The following is a 23,620-nucleotide window of genomic DNA, read 5'->3' as shown; positions in this document are numbered from 1 at the left end:
TATAGCATAAGTTGTTCACACAAAAAAAAGATAAATACCAGAAGACTGGAAAAATGCTGATATTGTACCAATTTATTAAGGAGGAAATAAGGAAGACCTAACAAATTACAGACAAGTTTCCCTTACAAGCATGGTAACCTAAATTTGTGAAAAAGTTATAAAAATGGATGGATAAAACATGTGGTGAACAATATATTAAATCCGAGACTATTTGGATTTAGAGAGAGATCATGTGCCACAAATTTGATCTGTTTTTACTCAAGACAGATTTAATACAGGAAAGGGACATAGGCTGATTGTGCTTTCCTAGATATACAAAAAGCTTTTGACAAAGTTCCACACAAAAAATTGTTGAGAAAACTGGAAACCGTAGAAGGGATATAAGGTAAACTACTGAAGTGGATGGATGATTTTTTGCATGGAAGAAAAATGAGAGTAGTGCTCAGAGATAAGAGTTCTGCTTGGGAGGAGGTGATTAGTGGAGTTCCACAAGGATCAGTATTGGCTCCAGTAATGTTTGCTATTTATGTGAATGACATGGATGAGGGTATGGAATGTTACATGAGCTTCTGTGCAGATGATGCAAAAATGTTAAAGAAGGTGAATATTGAAACAAACTATGACTCACTGCAGAGAGATCTGAACAGGGCTTGGGAATGGAATCAGAAGTGGGAAGTGGACTTGTAGCATAATGGAATTTGGAAAAAGTAAAAAGAGGATATGAGGACAATATAAAATTGATGCAAAGGAAGTAAAGAAAGTTGGATCTGAAAAAGACTTGAGAGTAATCATCACAAAGGATATGTCCCCTGACAAACAGATTAACAAAATTTTTGGTGAAACCTATAACTTGCTAAGATCAATAAAAGTGGCTTTTACTTCGATGAAGAAATTTTAAGAAAATACTAGTCACATTGATAAGGCCAAAATTGGAGTACACAGTGAGACTATGGTCACCTAGTACTAAAAAGAATGTAAGGAAAATTGAGAGAATCTGGAGAGCAACTACAAAAATGACCCCAACACTATCAAAACTATCAGGTTTTTAACCCCTTCCATATCGTGCCGCATACGTAGGCGGCATGAGGAGCAAGTGGATACGCGAGGCTGCCATATCGGCGTCTTGATTATATTTATTGTAGTTGCCCCTGCGTAATGACATACTCTCTAAACTGTCTTCATCACATTTTCTATTGTTATCAAAATTCACAGGTGAAAGAGAGAACGATTGATATAAGCGGTGACTATATTTTATGATGCGAGTATTATTACGACACATCGTACGTCTGGCAGCTAATGCTGCCCGCGAGATTTTGAACCGTACTGAAAAGGTTAAATGGTAAATTGAGACACGGGGAAATAATCACCAAGATAATAGTGTGTGGTGAAATCTTTAAAGAAGCCTCAGCTCAGGCAGAAATAATAAATAAATTTTCCAATAGGTGGAATGGGCGAGGGGATGGGGGATGAGGTAGTATGTGTGAGCAATTTTTGAAGCAGCCCGAAGGGATTTCTCCCCGTCTTCTCCTTTATGCATGGGGGGACGGAGAGGGGGGGTCGCCGATTTAATGAAGCGGCCTTGCTGTGGATGTGCTGTGTCTTGCGACACTGCTTCTGACCCAGGGCAGTGGACAAGGTGCAGGGATGACCCGTCATCCAGGAGGTGCTAAGATGAGAGGGAGGGTGGAGGGGTGTGGAGTGTATTCAGGGATGGAATGGGTGGGAATGATTTTATGCCTTTTCCTTTTTGGCTACCTCCCTTGTAAGGGGGGAAAAGCCTTGGTATATGTATGTATGTATGTATGTTTGTATGTAATAGGTCTTCACAAAAGAGAGTGATTTTTTGGATGAAAGAGGGGGGAGCAGAAAAGTCAGGTTTAGAAGATATAAGAATGAAAGTGAGGGAAATGGTCAGTCTCTTGGGATCATTGGATGTGATAATAGCTTCAGGATCTGATGGGATCTCAAAGGATGTAGGGAACAACCAGCAGACAAGATTCAGTCTTATTACATGATTATTGAAAGAGGGCATTGTGCCACCTAATTGGAAAAGTCAGCTCTGGTACCAGTTCACAAATGTGGAAATAAGGAGATACCACTAGATTATAGGCTGGTATCACTGACCAGCACAATAATGAAATTATGTGAAAGGATTGTGAAAGACTGATGGACCATATCTTGAAAAGATGAACATTTTGACAGTTTGGTTTCAGATCTGGAAGGTCGTGTGTTAATCTTTTAATCTTTTACTCGAGTGATTGATATTAGATAAGAGAGATTATTCTAAAATGTTAGAAGATACAAGGCTTTCATTAAATGAGAGGCTGAAGGATTGAGGTAATGTGGTACTTATGGGAGGTTTTAACTGCAAAGAAATCTGTTGGGAAGAGATGACAGTGAAAGGTGGAGAGGATCAATAGGGAAATGTATTATTTGACATGACTATAGAACATGCAATGACATACATATACCAAAGGCTTTTTTCCCCCATACACAGGGGTTAGCCAAAAAGAAAAAGGCATAGAAACCACTCCCACCCATTCCATCCCCTATATATTTCACTCCCCTCCACTTTCCTCCCTCCCTCTCATCTTGACACCTCCTGAAATGTCTAAGAAGTATAATAGGGGTTACTAGGCTGGATAGAGTGAGAAATGAGGAGGTGAGGAGGAGAACAGGGGTGGAAAGGGAGTTGGGAGATAGGGTTGATGAAAAAGTATTGGGATGGTTTGGATACATGGAAAGAATGAGCAAAGAAAGATTAGTAAAAGAGGTGTGGAAGGCAGAGGTGGAAGGAGTGAATATGAGGGGGCATCCGAGGATGAGATGGCTGGATGGGGTAAAAGGGGCATTACAAAAGAGAAGAATGTATGTTGAGGAAGGACGGGAAAGGACAGAAGATAGGGGTGAATGGAGAAGGGTTGTGTATGGATGATGCTGTGATGCATGCAATGACACAATGGATAAAAGAAAATACCAGATATAGAAATTATGAAGAACAGTGGAGACTAGATTTATTATGTCAGAACCTGAAATTGTGGATAGGTTTTTCTCCCACTTTTCTCCATTTCTCCAATCCCCGACCCATTACCCTTGCATTTACCTCTCATACCTCCCCATCCATGTATAAATTGAACAGCCAAGACGACAAAACACATCCCTGGCAAAGTCCCACCTTTACCTCAAACCACTCACTCTCTCCATTTCTGATTTTAACACAAGCTCTACTGTCATAAAAACTCTTGACTGCACTTAACATCTTTCCTCCTATCCCATATATCTGCAATACCTCCCATAGTGCCTTCCTGTCTACACTGCCATAAACCTTTTCCAAATCCATAAAAGCCCAAAACACATCCTTACCTTTTCCTAAAGCTTTCTCACATATCTGCCTTATCACAAAAATCCGATCCATGCAACCCCCACCTGTCCTAAACCCACACTGTTCCTCACCAATTACTCACTTTGTTCCTGTCCTAATCCTCTCAATCAAAACCCTCCCGTAAGCCTTCACAACTACACTTAACAAATTGATCCCTCTGAAACTACTACACTCACATGTCGTGAAAGGATTGTGGTACTCGCCCAGGCGACCAAAGCCCCTCCTGGGGATAGGTGCCACCTGCATAGCGCTGGTGGCCAGGGATGTTTGCCGCTGTTTGGCCCCCAACTCTTGGGGTTGGGAGGTGGTCCCATGATGAAGACGCTGCGGCACCAGCAAAACAAAGAAACTAACACTACAATATACAAACAATGCATACTCTCAGTGATGAATTATGCAAGTCCAGCATGGACACCTAATCTCAGTGAGACACACCTCAGCACCCTTCAGACCATACAAATAAAACCTTAAAAACAATTACAGGCTGCACATATACAACACTTGCAGACCATCTACACTATGAAACAAAACTCCTCAAAGTCAAAGATCACCTTGACATGAGAGGCACACAAACAATTGCTGCAGCCTCCACAAACACAGCACACCTGCTACACTACAAAGCAGAACACCCACACACACCAAGAAAAAAAAGAAAGGAAAAAAAAAAACTATATCACACACAAATACTCTCTTCTCTTCCTCCAAAACCACCAAATACCAGCCTCCGGAAACGTATTCATAATCACATCACTCACTGCTCCATTAACACACTAAAAGACAACACATTGCTGCATGCCAGACCCCCTGATATCCATCCCTCTGAATCCTCTCTCCCACGAAAGGACAGAATCCACCTGGCCAGACTGTAATGTGGCCACCACCCAGCCCTTCTAAGCTACCAGAAGAGACTGGATGACCACATTGTGGACAAATGCCCAGGATGTAACACTTCACCCCATACTATTCAACATGTCATGGAAGACTGCATTATACACAATCACGCATGCAAACAACACAACATACACTCCATAAAGGATTTGTGGGAAAACCCCATTTCGGCCGTGGCATTCCTTGGGGAGATGGGACTGCTCGGACAGACAGTCTAGGGAACAACAACAACAACTACACTCACACGTGTCCCCTTTTCCCCTTTAAAGTGGAACTACAAGGACTTAATTTTAGAAAATCATGGAACAATAGAGAAAAAGAAAAACAAAGTTGTAAAAGAGGTAGTGAAAATAAAAATAAAAATCACTTCTCAAGGATGTAGTAGATAAAAATGAATGTGTCATCATCACAGGATGGAAAGATTACATTATTTTGTATAGGGAAAGAAGACAATGCATTACGTTAGAGAAATGACATCCACAATCATCAGAAATTACTCAAACATGCTTAACCAGATTAAGCAAGTGTTTTAGCTTGGTTCTTACCAAAAAAAAAAAAAAAGTGCTTGACTGTTAACACTCAAGTTCAAGTCACAAGGCTCAACCAACAAAATATTCAACAGGTCATGGACATTAGTAGAAAAATCCAAATTTAAGAATACTTGGGTAGAAAAGATGTTACTGTGGAAGAAAGACCAAAATCAAGGAATTTGTTATGGAGCTTAAAAAAAAAAAAAAAAAATCATCATCCCTCTTCCACAAAGTGGAAAGTGAGAAACCTGTGGTTGGGTAAGTACTGTCAGTTGCAGTAAGCTGCTGGGTTCTTTAGGCCAATGTTTGGGATGCCTCCCTGCCTGGCCAGGGCTATCAGGAACCATTGCAAGAAGTACACAATGGGTCTTGGGAATTTACCTCATGACCACCTGCTCATGAGTTGGACATGGCATCCACTGGCCTGCTTCATGGCCCTCCAAAAGAAACATGAATAGTATGAAACAGGAGCAATATATATATATATACATACATATATGTATATATATATATATATATATAAAAGAGCAAAGCAGTGCAGGAAACGGCACAAGGAAACTAAAAAAGAGCATATGCTAATGTGGATGATCTACTGACCAGTCTAGAAATTGGTAATTACTCAATAATAATTTAACTCAAGAAATATTTATCTCCAACTGGGAAACAGTGGAAATGCACTCAGGAAATATGACAGACAAGATGAAATGGTGAGGTGATATTGATCATGATTAACCACTTCGGTACGATGACGCCTATGTGATTCACCTTGGTCTTCGGATCAAGTGTTGGACTCGTGATCAGCAGCTGTTTCCCTCCCGGAAGAAAGCTCAGAGCTCATATGACTGATCTATGGGTAATGCTGTGACCTTACACACACACACACCCCCAACTCCCCACCTATGAGAGTTGGAGTAACGACTCGAAGCGCAGCGATACTGAAATTATTTCAGCCCTGGGCAGGATTCGAACCCCGGCCCACCATAGTGACAGTCGGAGACTCTACCAACCGCGCCACCAAATCGTATTATTACCAACCGTGTCATGAGGAGCGAGTGGGTACGCAAGGATGTCAGTGTCAGCATCTTAATAATATATATTTTTTTGTAGTTGTACACGAGTTCCCCAGATTATATGACCTGGTTTAATTACGTTTTCTGTGTTTATTATTACTCGGAGTAAAAAAGAACAAGTAATACAGCAGTGACTTTATATTTTATAATACGAGTAATGTGATGTAGCGTACACATGGCAGCCAATGGTGCACACGAGAACTTTACTTGTACTGAAGTGGTTAAACCCTTCGATACGATGACGCCTACGTAGGCGTCATGAGGAGCAAGTGGGTACGCGAGGATACCGATGTCGGCGTTTTGATTATATATATTGTAGTTGTACCTGCGTGACCCCCATACTCTGTAAACTGGCTTCATCAAATTTTCTATGGTTATCAAAATTCATGGGTGAAAGAGAACGAGCAATACAGTGGTAACTTTATTTTTTATAATGCGAGTATTATGACGCAACATCGTACGTCTGGCAGCTAATGCTGCCCGCGAGATTTTGGCCCGGAGTGTAGGGGTTAATAACATTATAGATAAAATCATAGAGAGTGAAGGTAAGGCTGAGAGTGTGAGAATTAGAGCCAGAGGACTAGACATAAAGGATTTCATAATAGGTTATGCTCTCACCCACCCCAAGATGAGGGCTTGAAATGAAGTTGAATGTCAAGAAATTTTGTCAGACCCCTATCCCATAAAGGAAATGATGGAATGAAGTGAAAATATCATTATATAATCCTTGTAGGAAACTTTAATTATAAGTAGGTGAATTGGGAGGAATAAGAAGCATGTAGTGATAGAAGCTTCTGGGATTACACTGTTTAATATTGCAGTGGATGACTTGATTATTCAGTGGGTAGAAGAGACATGACACTCCAGTGAGGTTGGACTTGGTGCTTACTAAAGGAACCTGATGTTATTGATTTGGTTAAGTACCTGTCAAGGACCAACAACAGATACCTGCATGTTGTGGTTCTGCAAGATGGACATCATAGAGAATTGTCTCCCTGATGCCCATCTTCAAAACCCATCAGCATCCTCACCTCTGGAGGTTGTAGTCCCAAGAGGTTGACACTCGGTTTCTGGGCGGGTCCTGAGATCCTTTCTCAACTTTAAGTGTATTTCCTCCATCTTTGCACACAAAGAGAGCTGGCACATGGCAACTGCTTCCCTTCTACTACTACTACTGCAAGTTGGTGACATAGAAACAGTCCCACATTAATTCATTACAGACGTCAAGTCACAGTTTCTTCCCAGATTGGGATTACTCAAGGACTGTCGCCAACTGCAGAGGGGCCATAGGTTTTCAATTGGTGAAACTCAATGTAACAATTGTTTTTATAAATTCATATGCCCTATAGGAAAGTGATTATACAGTGCTTGAATTACATTTGAAACTGGGCACACTGCCTGTCCATGTAGTGGCATTGGTATATTGGACATGATTTCAAAATATATACACCATAGTGTAGGAGTCATGCTAGGCAACTGAATGTGCTGCTTGAATGTGATGTATATGAACTTACTATTCATGTGGAACCCAGTGCTTGCTTAAAAATTGGCTGTATTAAACTGAAAACATGCACCTAGAATCTGCATTTTGGAGGGTTACCGGTATTAATTGAAATTGAAGCACTTTTGTGTGAGGCTTATGAGATGGAATGGTTATGGGAATGATATGGGTGTGTGCTTTAACTTCACTATTCACATTACAAGGGAGAAAGGACCTTTGGTGTTACAGCATTGAAAAAATAGAAGGAATTTATAAACATTAGAGATGGATGGAGTGAACATGAAGGAGCAACCAAGGATGAGATGGATGGATGGGGTAAAAGGGGCATTGGGAAAGAGGGGGACGTCTGTTGAGGAAGGAAAGGAGAAAACAGGAGATAGGAGTGAGTAGAGAATGGTTGTGTATGGATGATGCTGTGATGCATGGAAGGGAGTGGGAGGGGGTTAGGGAGTATGTGTGAATGATATTCTGATGCAACCCAAAGGGGTTTCTCCCCATCTTCTCTTTTTCTTCCTGAGGGAACAGAGAAGGGGGGTCGCCAATTAAATGAAGTGGCTTTGCTGTGGATGTGCTGTGTCTTGCTGCATTGCTTCTGACCTAGGGCAGTGGGTGAGATGCAAGGATGACCCATCATCCAGGCAGAGCCAAGAAAAAGAGAGGGAGGGGTGGTGAATGGGAGTGGAGTATGGATGAAATGGGTGGGAGTGGATTTATGCCTTTGACTTTGGCTACCTCCCTTGTAAGGGGGAAAAAACCCTTGGTATATGTATGAACATTAGTGAAACTGAGACAAATGGGAAAATTTTTCTAACTTCTACAACTTAGATGTAAATGAGCATGTGGCAAGAATTAGTGGAAAGAATAAAATAAGTTATTGGTTTCTTAAGAAATGTAAAAGCTAAAGCAGTCAAGATGTTATGACACCCACTGTCCCATCTTATAAGCCCTTTACATTAGAGAGACCACTGCTATTAATGTACAATCTTTGTTCACTAAATGTGAGGATAATAGGCAGGGGATTGGATATGGTTAAAGAAAATGGAGGAAAGTGGGAGGTAAGCCAGTTGTTGTTTGCTGACAACACTGCACTTGTGGCAGGATCAGAGGAGGGATTAAGGGAGTTAGTGACAGAGTTTGGGAGGGTGTGTGACAGGAGAATGTTGAAGGTAAATGTGGCTAAAAGTGAGGTGATAAGATGTATGAGGGGAGAGGATGGCAGTAATTTGGAAATGAGTCTTTAAAGGAGAGAGGCTGGAGAAATTGGATAGCTATATCCACTATAGTACGACTCAAGTTCTCGCACACAGCATCGGCTGCCATATGTAATTTACACCACACTACTTGCATTATAGAATATAATGTCGCTGCTGTATTACTCCTCTCTTACTCTTTGTAATAATAAACACACAAAATGTGATCAAACCAGTTTACAGAATCTGGGGGTAACTCATGTACAACTACAAAAAAATATATAATCAAGACACTGATGATAGCATCCTTGTGTACCCACTCACAGTCATGCCTCAAGATGCCTATGTAGGCGTCATTGTACCGAAGTGGTTAAGTACTTGAGGTTGCATAGGGCAGGAAAGGGAGGGGTGGAAGAGGTGGAGGTAGATTGTTGACAAAAAGAAGCAAGTAAGTGCCTTGGGAAATTAAAAAGTGTAATAAGAAATAGACATATGGGAATGGATGCTAAGAGGAGATTGTATGAAGGGGTGATTATGCTGACAGCACTGTATGATGCAGAGATGTGGAACATAAGAGAGGAAATTTCAAATGTGTTTGAGTTTAAATGTCTGAGATGTATAGTATGGCTTGTAATACCTACCATATTTCTCAAATGCTTTGTCTCAAACAATTATATTCCTCCTCTCAGCCACCCTTGAATTCCAAGTCTGCTCCATACATTGGCATAGGTAAGAATCATGCCTTCATACAACCTTCTCTTTCCATGTGTAACCATATTATCTAAATACAATTAGGTAAATACACACACAGTTTAAAAGGCTATGTTTAAACTACTCTTTGGGAAGTGCATCCATTACAAAAGAAAAGAAAAAAAAAAAATTGAGTCTTGTTAAAAAACAACCTGTCTCCTGACAGACATAGCAGGATTTTGGTAGACATATGCGCTGCTGTAGAAGATTTAAGTGGTTTTTCACTGTATGGGTGAAGAGATGATGAAAAAACTCACTGAAAACCTGAAGACTGGAATAGAATATGCATCAGTGGTATGGTCCTTACAGATATTGAAGAATTTAAGCAAAATCAAGAGCATACAAAGACCAGCAACCAAACTGGTCCTTAGCCCGGCAGATAAACCATATGAGGATAGACTAAAAGCACTGGGTCTACCAACTTTGAAAGATTAAAGAGAAAGGTACATACAAACATATACCAAAGGCTTTTGTCCCCTTACATGGGGGGTAGCCAAAAAGAAAAAGGCATAGAAACCACTCCCAACTATTCCATCCCCTACATATTCCACTCCCCTCCACCCTCCTCCCTCCCTCTCATCTTGGCACCTCCTGGGGTATTGGCTGTATGTTATTGTGGCAAAGTAGCATGCAGTTGATACTTTAGGGTCTATATGGGGTGCCCCTATGGACCAGACCCACACATCATTTTGTCTATGATAGAGGAAAACTGTTCATAGAGAAATTATGACACTTTTATACTACAACTGTCCCTCCATTATGTTGTCCCCCAACCCCTTTTTACTGTCCTGTACCATTTCTCTGAATATTCATTTCCTTTTTTTTTTTGCCTACCCTGTGGTGAGGGAAAAGAATGCTACCACCAAGTCTTTCCACTTGAGTCATAAAAGGCGACAAAAAACGGGACGGGGGATGGGATTAGGAGTCCTGCTACCTGTAGCCCCAAAGGGGACATTCCTAAAAAAAAGTAGAGAAAGGTAATATGATTAAAGTATTCAGGTCACAAAAGGGGATAGATTATATTGACAGAAGAGATCTCTTGATGAAGGGCTTTAAGAGGTCATGAGAATAAATGAAGGAAATCTGCATGTCTAAAGGATATGAAGATAGAAATTTCGCCATATAGATGCATAAATACTTGGAATAGTATAGGTGACATAGCTCAAACTAGAACAATATATGAATTCAAATCTGTAATTGGATATCAAGGATATAGACTAAGTTGGAACTGTACATGAATTTGAGGCTAGGTATAACTAATTGGAGGGTAGGAGATGGGAACCAATGAGCATTGCTCCTTTCCTGTAAACTACAATTATATAAATACCATGTGTCCAAACCATCCCAGTACTTTCATGAACCCTATCTCCCAACTCCCTTTCCACCCCTGTTCTCCTCACCTCCTCATTTCTCACTCTGTCCAGCCAAGTAACCTGTATCATACTTCTCAGGCATTTCATCTCAGACACATCCAAACTCCTTTTCTCTTCCTCTCTTATGTTTCTGCCCCATACAGTGCTGTTGGGACAATCACTCCTTCATACAATCTTCTCTTAGCATCCATTCCAAAATATCTATTTCTCATTACACTCTTTAACCCCCCCAAGGCATTTACTTGCTTCTCTCAATCCACATTCTACCTCCTCCACTCCTTCCTTTCCCCAACATTTGCACCCAAGTATCTAAAACTATCCACTTCCTCCAGTCTCTCCCTTAATACTCTCTTCCAGTTTGCTGCCACATGCTCCCCTTGTACATCTAATCACCTTACTTTTACCCACATTTATCTTCAACTTCCTTCTTTTGCACACCTTCCCAAACTGTCACTAACTTCCTTAATCCCATCTCTGATCCTGCCACAAGTGCAATGTCGTCAGGAAACAACTGGCTTATCTCCCATTTTACTCCATTTTCTTTAACCATCTCATATCCCTTGTGTTTATCTCTCTCACACCACCCCATCCATGTATAAATTGAACAGCCAAGGTGACATAACACATCCCTGGCAAAGTCCCACCTTTACCTCAAACCACTCTCTCCATTTCTAATTCTAACACAGGGTTTACTACTCTCATAAAACTTGACTGCTTTTAAAAGCTTTCCTCCTATCCCATATATCTGCAATGCCTCCCACAATGCCTTCCTGTCCACCCTGTCATAAGCCTTTTCCAAATCCATAAAGTCTCAAAAAGCATCCTTACCTCTTCCTAAAGCTTTCTCACATATCTGCCTTACCACAAAAGTCTGATCCACACAACTACCTCTCCTAAACCCACACTGTTCCTCACCAATTACTCCCTCTGTTCCTCTCCTAATCCTTTCAATCAAAACCCTCCCATAAGCCTCCGAAACTACACTTAACAAGGTGATCCCTCTGAAACTACTACACTCACACTTGTCCCCTTTTCCCTTGTAAAGTTTAAATGATACAGGCACTCCTCTAGTCTTCTGGTACTCTACCCTCCTTTAGACAAATGTTAAACGACCTCATCAGCCAGTGCACCATCACTGTGCCTCCCTTTTTTAGACACTCCACATGACACCCATCCAACCCAGGTGCCTTACCTGCTCTCATCCTTTTAATAACTGCATTCACCTCATCTCTCTTTATTTCTCCTCCATTTTCCTCACTCATCACTGACATTTTCTAAGCGCTTCCCACTGCAACTACACTTTCCCTCCCTATCCTCTTTCACATTTAGCAACTCCCTAAAATATTCTGCCCATTTCCTTTTACTGCCTTGTCTTCCACTATCATTTCTGCATTTGCACCTTTTACCTTTTCTTCTCTACTTGATTCACCTCCTCTTCCTCTCTTAATTTCCATCAAAAACCTCTTTTTGTTACTTTTGAAATTTTTGTCATCCTCTTACCCCATTTCACATCTGCTCTCTTCTTTGCCTCCTTTATCTTATGTGTTACTTCTCTTCTCTTTTCTTTGTACCTCTCGTATGTTTCTCTCATCCTATTTTGTAACCAATCTGTAAATGCTCATTTCTTCTCTTCTACAACCATCTTTGCTTCATCATCCCACCACTCACTACCCTTCCTTCTATTTCCTCCCATCCTCCTTGTTCCACACACCAACTTTGCACACCTTGTGACTCCCTCCTTGAACCATTCCCATTCTACTCAATCCTTCACTCCCTCCCACTCCTCGCTCAGCTTCTTGTACTCCTCCTTTTCTTTCTCATTTAAGCAGTTCACTCTAAGCACCTCTGTACCTTCTGTCCTTTTTCTCTTTCCCCATTTCTCCTCCACTTTTAACTACCTTCTTCCAAAAGATTATCTGATTTTTCCCCACTCTCTCCCATTAAAACATATACATCCAAAACTCTTCCTACAGGGTGTTTGTGATAAATTTGTCACTTTTTTGGAAAGGAAAGAAAAACGTCATATCTTGGCAAAAAATTTATGTATTCTCAAAATTTAAAGTTCATCTCTTAGAGGATCTTTTGACAAATACAATTCATGCAAAGAAGCCACCCTGAGCCTCCACGGCCTCCAGGCGGGACCTGAACCTGCGGCACATGGCCTTCATGGTGTCCTTCAAGAGATGCCTGAACACCAGTTTGATCTTGGCAATCAGCTCATCCATGTTGCAGGCGGTACAATTAGTGTTGTTTTCATCTGCTCCCCACACATAATAGCCCATGGGATTGCAATCAGGCGAGTTGGGGGGCCAGATGTTGTGACTGAAGTTGTAGAAGTTCTCAGACAGCCAATTCTGAGTTTTCCCAGAGGTATGACATGGAGCTGATTCCTGCTGCCACACATATGGTCTTCCCGCAGCCACCCTCTCCACCCAGCACTTGACAACAGTGGACAGCAACTCAATATAGCCATCTGGAATGAGTCTGAATCCCTCTTCAAAGATGTGTGGTGGCATGATTTGGTCTTCACTGGAAATACACCCAAAAACCCTCACAATTTGAAGGAACATGGTCTTCATGAAACATGGGACTTTGTGCAGACTGTAGACTAACCATCTGTTGTTCTGCGCATTATGCAACTGGTCCTGGCACAAGTTTTTATCATCTGAGAAGAACCAGACTATCCCCAGCTTGACTGGGTGTTTGACCTTGTTGAGGAGTTTGTTGGCTTTCCCAAGGCAGTTCTCTTGGGCCTTGGCAGTGAGTAGTTGGCCCTTGCGCCTCTTGTATGAGGAGTAGTGAAGATCCTCGTTCAGTGGTGTCTTCATAGTCACCACTCTGACACCCATCTCTCTCGCCAAGGTCCGCATTGCCTTGCCTGGATCTTGCCACACCTTTTTTTGCAACTTCTCAACGAACTTCATTGTGCGGACAGAGTTGGAACTCCCACAATGATCCTTCCTTCCAGCCACTGCTTCCACATCTCCATCACAATTCTACAGCTCACATCTCACAGCCTTCATAGTATTCAAGGAGCACTGAATTTTTTTATCTGGCACGAATCATCATGATGTAGGTCACTCTCTTCCAATATTCTAGTACTTTCCAGTCCATGCTCCCAAGCTCTCAAACCCATCAAAAGTACACAGAATCAGCCATCCATTGCACTTTAAATGACAGAAGATAAAAAAAAATCTCAAATTTAACCCAAACACCCTGTACTTTTCTGCTGGTTACTACTATGTAGTCCATTAAAGCACTATCTACCACCTTTCCATCCATCACCCTCTCCCATGTGTACTTATGCTTGACTTTCCTCCTAAACACTATATTTGCTATCATCAACTCTCTAGATACATCACCATCAACTCTCCACTACAATTTTTTCCTGGAGATTCACACTTCCCAACCACTCCATCTATTGGTTCATTTCCTACCCTAGCATTAAGATCTCCCAATACCATTTTATTGACATTTCTCCCTAAACCCTCTATGCACTCATTTAAATCTATCCAAAAAGCCTCCCTTTCCTCTACACTCTTCCCACTACCAGGCCCATATGCACTTACAAAAACCCACATCTCCCTTCCCAGTTTTACATTCATCCATATTAACCTTAAAGAAACCTTCTTCCACCCCACCACACATTTACCTATTTATTTACTTACTAGTATAGCCACCCCTTCTTTCCCTCATCCTCTCATCACTCCTGAGACCCTCCCAACTACACTCCCAAACTCAAACTCGCCCCTCCCTTTCAACTTAGTTTCACTCCGATTATATTTGATTTAATGTCAGTACATTTTCTATTGTTGCTTCCTACAATGCAGTCACACAGTAGCATATATAACACTAGCATAACTTAGAATCAGTGTGATTTTGGTGAACCTTATTCACCATAATCAGGTTTCATGTCTTGTCAGAAAAGGGATCTGTTTACATTTGTACATTTTGCCAAAGTATGCTGTCCTAAAAATATAAAGGCAATAATCGTAATTAATGCATTTGTGAGTAATGCCTTTTTCTTTGATGAACATAATATTTGTTATTATTAATTTCATAATACCTCACATGATTTCTTGAACTACATTAATGCATTTGAGAGTAATGTCTTTTTCTTTATTATTATTAATTTCATAATAGCTCACATGATTTCTGGAATTACAGGTCGTTGGAGGAGTAGGAGTCAGGCCAGTGACACAGAGGAGAGGGAACAGTAGCTCAGTGAGTTAAGCAAGTAAGCAAAATTTTAGTTTTTACGTAGGTAAGTGAAGATTTTTCAATTTGCAATTTTATTTGTATTTGCTTTGTGGTAGACCACTGGCTTTGTATTGCAGAATTCAAGGTTCATGCCTGGCCTCACCTGACCAGTCAGCTCAGCTATGAATGAGTACCAAGATCTATTGGGGAATCAAAATAGGGTGGAAAGTGGTTACCCTGCCACATTATTTTGGGGGAAAGATAGATAACATGTCTCTCAACAGGACATGACAGTGTGATCAGGCATGTGATTAAGTCTGACCTGTATATTCTCAAAATTGGTGACAAGTAATTGGATCACCTGAACTTTGTGATCCAAAGATATATGATGTTATTACAGATGTGGAAGGCATAGGTGGAAGGAGTGAACATGAGGGGCCGACCTAGGATGAGATGGATGGATAGGGTAAAAGGGGCTTTGGGAAAGAGGAGAATGTCTGTTGAGGAAGGACAGGAGAGGACAGTAGATAGGGGTGATTGGAGAATGGTTTTATGTGGATGATGCTGTGATGCATGAGGTGGAATAGGTGGGGGATGGGGGTGAGGGAGTATGTGTGAGAAAAAATTTGACGCAGCCTGAAGGGATTTCTCCCCGTCTTCTCCTTTTCTGCATGAGGGGATGGAGAGGGGGGGGTCACTAATTTAATGAAGCAGCCTTGCTGTAGATGTGCTGTCTTGTGACATTGCTTCTGACCCAGGGCAGTGGGCGAGATGCAGGGATGACCAGTCATCCAGGAGGTGCCAAGACGAGAGGGAGGGAAGAGGGTGGAGGGGAGTGGAGTATGATAGGGATGGAATGGGCGGGACTGGTTTTTATGGCTTTGTTTTTTGGCTACTTCCCTTGTGAGGGGGAAGAAAGCCTTTGGTATATGTATGTACATTTATTTTTTACTCTTAAATAGATTTCTTCTCTTCCTTTCACTCTCCTTTGCTTCAAAATGTCTCTTCTCTTCTCAGGTGTACAAGACTTTGATCAACCTTCTCCATTTTCTCTGCTCCTCGACTTTGATCAACCTTCTCCATTTTCTCTGCTTCTCAGAGAAAAAATATTATTTCTTATTGTATGTAAGATTTCAGGAAAGTACATCCAAGGAAAGTTTATGGGAAATCTCTCAGGATGTATTGTAGTGTATTGTCATGTTGTATAAAAAGAAAGGTTGTAGTATGTAAACATAAAATAAAATTAAATGTGATGACTGAAACTAAATCTGTGCTTGACCAAAAGGAAATCAAAGCACCAGAAATACTAGAAATAATCTCTAGAATTGTTTTCTCATGCATATATATATTTTTTTTCCTCTCTCCTCCATCTTCTCCTCCTCCTCCTCCTCCTCCTCCTCCTCCTCCTCCTCCTCCTCCTCCTCCTCCTCCTCCTCCTCTCTCTCAACTCCATATCTCATTGTATCATTTTTATATTTACAGATGGAGGATTTTACAGCTTCCTACTCAAATAGGATTTACAAGATGGGTGTTGTAGCCTATATGTGGCATATATGGTGTACTGTCACTTAGATTGGATAATGAAGTTTGTACTGAGAAGGAAAGCACATCCTAGTTGACAGAAATGTCTTAGTCACAAGTATGTATATCACCTCAGGCTGCCTTTGGATGACATTATTGTCATTAGATAGAATGTATTAGCTTTCAGGATTTGCTATTCTGTCTGTTTAGTGGATAGTAACATAGGTTGATTTTTTATTTCTATCTTTATTTTATTATATAAAGAAGAATTATTTCATTTAACCCAGCCCCACCAAGGTACTGTTAAGAATCTCGTATATCTTTTATCATAAATCTTATATTCTTGAAGAAATTGGATTGTTGAGGTCTCTTAATAATGTTGGTGAGTTTTTCATATTATCATTATTATTATTATTAAAATATATATATATATGTATATATATATATATTTTCTCTTTCTTTCTTTCTTTTTCCGTGTATATGTATTGTCCCAACTTTCTTCTCTTTGCTGTTGGCCACTAGTGATAGATTGATCTGACTTAATTTTACAGTAATGTGATTTTTTTTTCAAAGATGTATTGATATAATACCAGATGAAAATGTAGATGTGAGATAATATTATTGTATGTATGATTTCAAGTTCCTAAGATTTTGATGTATGAGTTTTATTGTATGGCCAGTAATTTGATTTAGCCAATATTCCTTGGCTTCCAATATGTTTAATTAGATGACTGTTTGTAAATCAAGGGGATAACATTTCTGTAGAACTCACTTGCATCTTTTAAGAGTCATATATTGCTCTTGTTTGGTTTATGGGTGTTCATTGTTGAAGTTCTGATATATGTTTACATTGATATGCTACCATCATTTTTGTGATGTAAATCTAGTCATTGAAGTTCTTTGAACTTTCTGACTGTGATTTGTTTTTACATGTTTTATGCTTGTGTGGCAAGACAAATTAAGCATTAATGAATAATAATAATTGTTGCCTCAAGTTTCACTCACTGAAAATGTGCAACCCCACAGTAGCTGACATCAGTCCATGGATTTTCCCTTAGATCTCTTATGTGAAGAAAGTTGGGACTGTTGACTATGTTGTATACGTTTGGACTGTTTCCCATTCAGAAGCTAAAAAAAACAGCAAGAAGGGAGCAGTCACAGGTTGTCAGCTCTCCTTGTATGAAATGTTTGAGGAAATACAGTCATATTAATTAGATATCTTAGGCCTAGTTCAGAGACTGAGTGTTGGCCCCTTGGAGATGCACCTCCAGATGGAGTTCAGGGTGTTGACAGGTTTTGAGGAAAGGTGATAGTATGCTGATACTCTCCTACATCCATCTTGTAGGACCACTTGCAGGTACCCATAGTTGGTTCCAGCATTAATGAATTTTATATGTTAATAATACTTTGGACTTTAACCATGAAGTGCTCAATGCTTATAGCTTGAAATAATTGTTGAAATTTTGTTGCTGAAGACCGTAAACTTTGTGGGTAAATTATGTGGCCAGTACGTGTTTATTCTTAAAAGTCATTTATTTGCAGTTATGGTAGAGCATAGGTAAGTGAGACATAAAACTTGTTTGATACAGCGTAATGATAAAAATAAAGAAAGTCATGGCCAAAATTGATCTCTCTAATTGATAAAGAAACTTGTTGGAGCTAAATGGTTCCATGGTTCGATTATTTTAGTACAAATGCAGTTTAGTGCATAAAAAAAATGTGATGCACCAGGCTTCTTGGTGTACCTTGCATAGAAGAAATACATATATTGGTTTCCTTCAATGTTTTTGAAAAATCCCTGTCAGCCAGCATACATTTCATTTGCCAATAAATTTATTATTGTCATCGAGTTTATGATTTATCCAACTGTATATAGAGACAAAAAATGCCTGATTGTACACCTGAAATGATCAAGTTATTTTTTCTTTTAACATTAGTATACATAGAAAGAAATAAGAAAAAAATTAAATTGATTGGCCAAACTTTCCACTGGAAAAAAACAACAATTAAAATCCTAAACTTTACTTTTGATATTCGCTTGATCTTCAGCCCACATGTCAAAGATCAACAAAAAAATAAACATGACAGGCTTTGGACATATAATCGATGTACAAACAATTCACAAAAACCATACTCAAATATGCTTCCACAGCTTGGTTCCCAACTATCAGCAAAACATAGACACTTTGCAAACTATACAAAACATTGAGAATGATAGATCACCAAAACCACCCCAATTAGAATACTTGCACTCAGAAGCCAAAATATTCTGCATAAGAGTATGAAAATTATAAATACAGTTTTCTACCTAGTCAAACATGTACTCCCAACATCAGCCCCTTCTCAAGTGAAGTAAAACAAAAATCACTAGCATGCTTTCATTCACATCATCCGGCTCTAAGACCGTATCAACATGGAATAAGCCTGACCACAAAAATTAAACTACCCTGGATGCAATATTCACACAGAAGACATTGATTACTTCATCCTACACTGTCCCACACCAACCCTAGACAACAATACAGAATTGTGGTACTCCCCAAGGCAGACGTAGCTCCTCTTGGGGATCGGTGCCACCTGCATAGAGCCAGTGGCCAGGGCTGGTTGCCGCCGTTTGGCCCCCAACTCTTGGGGTTGGGGGGTGGTCCCACGACGTAGACGCTGCAGCTCCAGGACCAATGGAAGACTGCATTATACACAATCATGCACGCAAACAACACAACATACACTCTATAAAGGATTTGTGGGAAAACCCAGTTTCGGCTGTGGCATTCCTTGGGGAGACAGGACTGCTCGGACAGACAGTCTAGGGAACGACAACAACAATACAGAATTTCTTCCATGAGTAACCTATGGACCTATCCAGTGGCTGTTACTGGTTACCTGGAGTCATGGATCTCCTCCACAGAAGACTTAGGATAATGAACTGGTTGATTGGTTGTTCTGGTCATTCACAGACCATTTGATTAAACTTAGGGTTGGGTTTCATACTGAGGGGCAGAGGGCCACCTCAGTTAGCCCCTATTGAAGGGGTGAAGGACAGTTAGGGAGAATTTGACATATTTAAGGATTTTGTTCAAACTCCAGACAACTTTATTCAGCTTAGAGGAACTTCTCTTCCAAAAAGTGTTAGAAAAATCAATCAAACACTCGTGATTAACTTTTCAATGCCTATTATAAAGAAACTGGCAACTCAAAAGATTTTATTGTCTGAATTTAGATTTTCCCTGGCATAGAGGAACCTTTCATACATACAAGATAAACTGGATATGCACTGATGTATACTTGGCTATAAATTTATATCTGTGTCCATAAGTGCTGTGTTGCATGCTACATAGAACCTCAAACTCCCTGGTGCAGCATGAACCTTGTTTACACAGGGCAAGTCAAGTGTGCAAGTTACTTGAACTGGAGAGGAAAGTGAGCAAACACACATTCACACTGGCCACTTGTCTGACTTGTCCTGTGTGAATATATACTTGCTTTCCTCTCCAATTCAAGTAACTTGCACATTTGACTTGCCTCTCAATTTACCCCCATTTAAATGAGGCTACATGGACAAAAATGGACATTTGCCCTGTTGAAAAAAGGAAGGATTTTGTATAGAAATTTAGATAAGAAAATGAAAAAAATGTTGAAGCTGCCTGCATCAACTATTGTCCAATGACAGGGGAGGTTTTGTCTCTCAAGAGTTGCAATTGTTTGAGCGTGGACGTTTCTGCCTCATGAAATTGCCAACCCCAGATGTTTCAGACCCATTCATGTATATCCCTTTTAAGTGATGTCTATTTCAACTTAATTTATCACATCTTCACAGTCAAATATGTGATATGATACAACTTTGCTCTATTCAATTTATCATAAGTTAATTTGTATTTAATTCATAGCCTCTATATTTTTTTGCTTTACAAGGAAATTTTTATTTTACTTATCTATTATGTTAGTTTTTATTTAATTCATAGCAGTGATCTATACAAAGATACTGTGATTTCACAAGGGAATTTCAAAAGTATCCTACCAAAATTTTTTAAAGTAATAAAAAGATGCTTTGGAGGGAAAGTAAGAGGGACGAGGCAAATCAAGTAGAGAAGAAAAGGTAAAAGGTGCAGATAGAGATGATAATGGAAGAGACACCAGTAAAAGGAAGATGGGCAGAGTATTTTAGGGAGTCACTAAATGTGAAGGAGGATAGGGAAGGAAAGGTAGTTGCAGTGGGAAGTGCTAAGAAAATAAAAGTGATGAATGAGGAAAAATAAGGAAAGATGAGGTGAAAGTTATTAAAATGATGAGAGCAGGTAGGGCACTTGGGTTGGACAGGTGTCATGTGGAGTGTAAAAAAGGGAGGTACAGTGATAGTGGACAGGCTGGTTAAGTTGTTTAATGTTTGTCTAAAAGAGAGTAGAGTGCAAGAGGACTAGCGGAGTTCCTGTATAGTTCCACTTTACAAGGGAAAAGAGGACTAGTGTGAGTAGAGTTTCAGAGGGATCAGTTTGTTGAGTGTAGAAAAAGGAGTATGGGAGGGTTTTGATTGAGAAGATTAGGACAGGAACAGAAGGAGTACTTAGGATCAGTGTGGGTTTAGGAAAGGTAGGAGTTGCGTAGACCAGATTTTTGTGGTAAGGCAGATATGTGAGAAAGCTTTGGTAAAAGGTAAGGATGTTTTTTGGGTCTTTATGGATTTAGAAAAGGCTTATGTCAGGGTAGACAGGAAGCCACTGTGGGAGGTATTGCAGATATATGGGATAGGAGGAAAGCTGTTAAGAGTAGTCAAGACGCTTCAAAACTGCAACATAGTGTTCGGCCTTTCGTATTGACATCTCGTGATTTACTGTATCAAACGCCTTTTTAAGGCCAAAAAAGATTCCAGCTGTTTTTTTCTTTTGTTCGATATTGTTAGTTATTTCTTCAATTAATTCCACTACTGCAAATGACGTTGAAAGATTTCTTTGAAATCCATACCGACTATGGTAAAGGACATCATTTTTATTTAGGAACAAGTCTAGGCAAGTTGTGAATAACTTCTCCAGCAGTTTAGAAAACTGTGGTTATAATGAAATTGGTCTATAGTTGTTATAATCATGACATATAAATGGGGGCCTGCTGTCTGGGATTAATTTCCTTCTTCACTGGATGAAATAATTGATGTGTGCAAAATACATAAGAGATTTAAAAAGGTAGAAAATTTAGGTCACATTGAGTGAATTCAAACCGTGATCGGATATAAAAGGAGAAGCGCGTCTGTAGCGTTTGTTTGTTTACATACAATAGGAATACAAGTAGAGAAAAAAATGTTACGTTCAAGAAGTTTAAATCGTATTGACAGTACAGTAATTATATCTTCGAGGGATTTTTCACAGGTAAGAGAAAAATATGATATGGAGGAAAATAGAAGTGAAAGCTGGATAGGTGAGGGAAGTAGAAATGAAAGACGATCTTAGACGAGATACAGATTTTCAAAGGGAAATAAATAAAGCTGAAGGAGAACAGCGCGAGCAATGATTAACTTGGGTGAGTAGGGAGAGAAGTATCGAGGATGTTGTCACAAAGGCAAGTCAACTTACCCCAAAAGTTGATGAGAGGGAACCAGAATTTTTCTTTTCAACATTCGAAGGCATGGCGAGACAAATGGGATTGAAAAGGGACCTTTGATCAGCAATGATAAAACCTAATCTACCCCCATAGAAAGCCGTGTATACGCGGTATTTGACAAAGTATATATCGTTATGATCAAATTAAGGATGAAATACTAAAGGCGTACGAAATTACCCCCAGAACTTTTCAGAAGGAAATTCAGAGAGGTTAGGAGGGATATTGGTTATGGATATATGGATCTACCCAGGAATGTAAGGAGTAACCTAGGCAAATGGATATGTGCGGAGAATGCGGTAACTGTTGAGAAAATCACAGAGGTAATTGCAATTGAACAATTCCTTAACTTATTGAAAAATGAGGCTAGGCTATATGTGACCACGCAGAACTGTGAGACTTTGTTACAGATGGCAAGTTTTGCGGATTTTTTTGCACTAAGGACAAGCGAATCTAGGAGAAGAAACATGATACAAACTCCGAGGGGTGAGAACAGAGGCGTGTAGGTGATTCCGAGTCAGAGACATGTAAGGCCACACGTAGGAGATGGTTGGAGGAGACAAGTCCAGTGCTTTAACTGTGGTAGATTTGGGCATAGAACTCAGGATTGTTATGCTAGGCCAAATGGACAAAGGTACAGGCAGGAAATGGGAAACAAGCAAAACAGGCAGGAGCTAATGTGTGTAGAAGGAGACAGGAGGGAAGTGAATCAGGATAGTAGATGCTATGCCTGCTGTAAATACGGTAATGGGATGGAAAATTATCCCCCAAAGGAAATTGAAATGAGAGGGACACACAAGACTGGAGACAAGGAAAGGGCTCTAACAAGACAAAGGAGAATGAAGTAGCAAGGAATAAAGATTATAGCTATTGTTGTGTAGGTGAAGGTAGGTCAGACAAGATGGGAGACGCAGGGGTAAGCCAAGAGTGGTTGCCTCATGTGAAAGATGCCAAGATAGGAGTAGAGGAGAGTGAGAGGAAATAATGCAGTCAAGGCTCTGCGAGATACAGGCGCATCCCGCGCCATTGTGAGGCCAAATGTGATACCAGCATTAGAAAATAGACTCATAGGTCAGTTTACCATGGAATTAGCCCAATTGACGACACTAGGATCCACAGCTAAGATATTTCTTGAAATAGATGGTCAGACAGAGGGCGTTGAAGTAGAAGTAGCAGAACTTCCTGTGAAGGGAATAGACGTCCTCAGGAATGATGTAGGTGAGATAGTCCAGATAAGACTAAAGACAGTAAATGGCCCTATGACCAGACAAACGATGACGAATTTGACATGGAGGATCTAGTAGCAGTCATTACCAAGTCTCATACCCAAGAAAGCACGAGAGGAAAATGAACAAGATGGAGGCAACCGCAATTTCCTGTTTGAAGCAGATGTTGCAGACGAGATTCCAGAAGAATCACAAGATGAACTTAGCGTGGAAGAGAAGAGGGTAGCAGCTGAAGATATAAGAGGAGACCAGGGAGGCGACGCCCAAACAGAAGAAATTATATTTGAGAAAACCATAGACAGGGAGGAACTCATCCGATTACAACAGGAGAACCCAGAGCTGAAGGAGATGCGCCAAACAGCTGAGGAGGAGTAGAAAGAAGAGGATTATAGCAAGACCAAGT

At 40.2% G+C, this 23,620-nt stretch overlaps 1 protein-coding gene across 9 annotated transcripts in view; it reads left to right on the top strand.

The window, feature by feature from the left end:
- LOC143033868 (DDB1- and CUL4-associated factor 6-like) overlaps nucleotides 1-18,250 on the top strand; it is a 60,977-nt gene extending 42,727 nt beyond the window's left edge. For 5 of the 9 annotated variants that reach the window (XM_076199444.1, XM_076199440.1, XM_076199437.1 and 2 more), the window contains 2 exons: nucleotides 14,852-14,921; nucleotides 16,367-18,250. In XM_076199444.1, coding sequence (XP_076055559.1) covers nucleotides 14,852-14,904 — 53 coding nt within the window. In that variant the 3' untranslated portion in view covers nucleotides 14,905-14,921; nucleotides 16,367-18,250. Of the gene's footprint in view, nucleotides 1-14,851; nucleotides 14,949-15,901; nucleotides 16,294-16,366 lie in introns of those variants that run through there. The other 4 variants (XM_076199443.1, XM_076199436.1, XM_076199442.1 and 1 more) reach the window with 3 other exon arrangements.
- The last annotated feature ends 5,370 nt before the right edge of the window (nucleotides 18,251-23,620 follow it).

Source organism: Oratosquilla oratoria, chromosome 16, assembly GCF_046742065.1.
Source record: "Oratosquilla oratoria isolate Oo_2021 chromosome 16, ASM4674206v1, whole genome shotgun sequence".
Taxonomy (NCBI): Eukaryota; Metazoa; Arthropoda; class Malacostraca; order Stomatopoda; family Squillidae; genus Oratosquilla; species Oratosquilla oratoria.
This window is presented reverse-complemented; position numbering and strand designations above follow the sequence as displayed.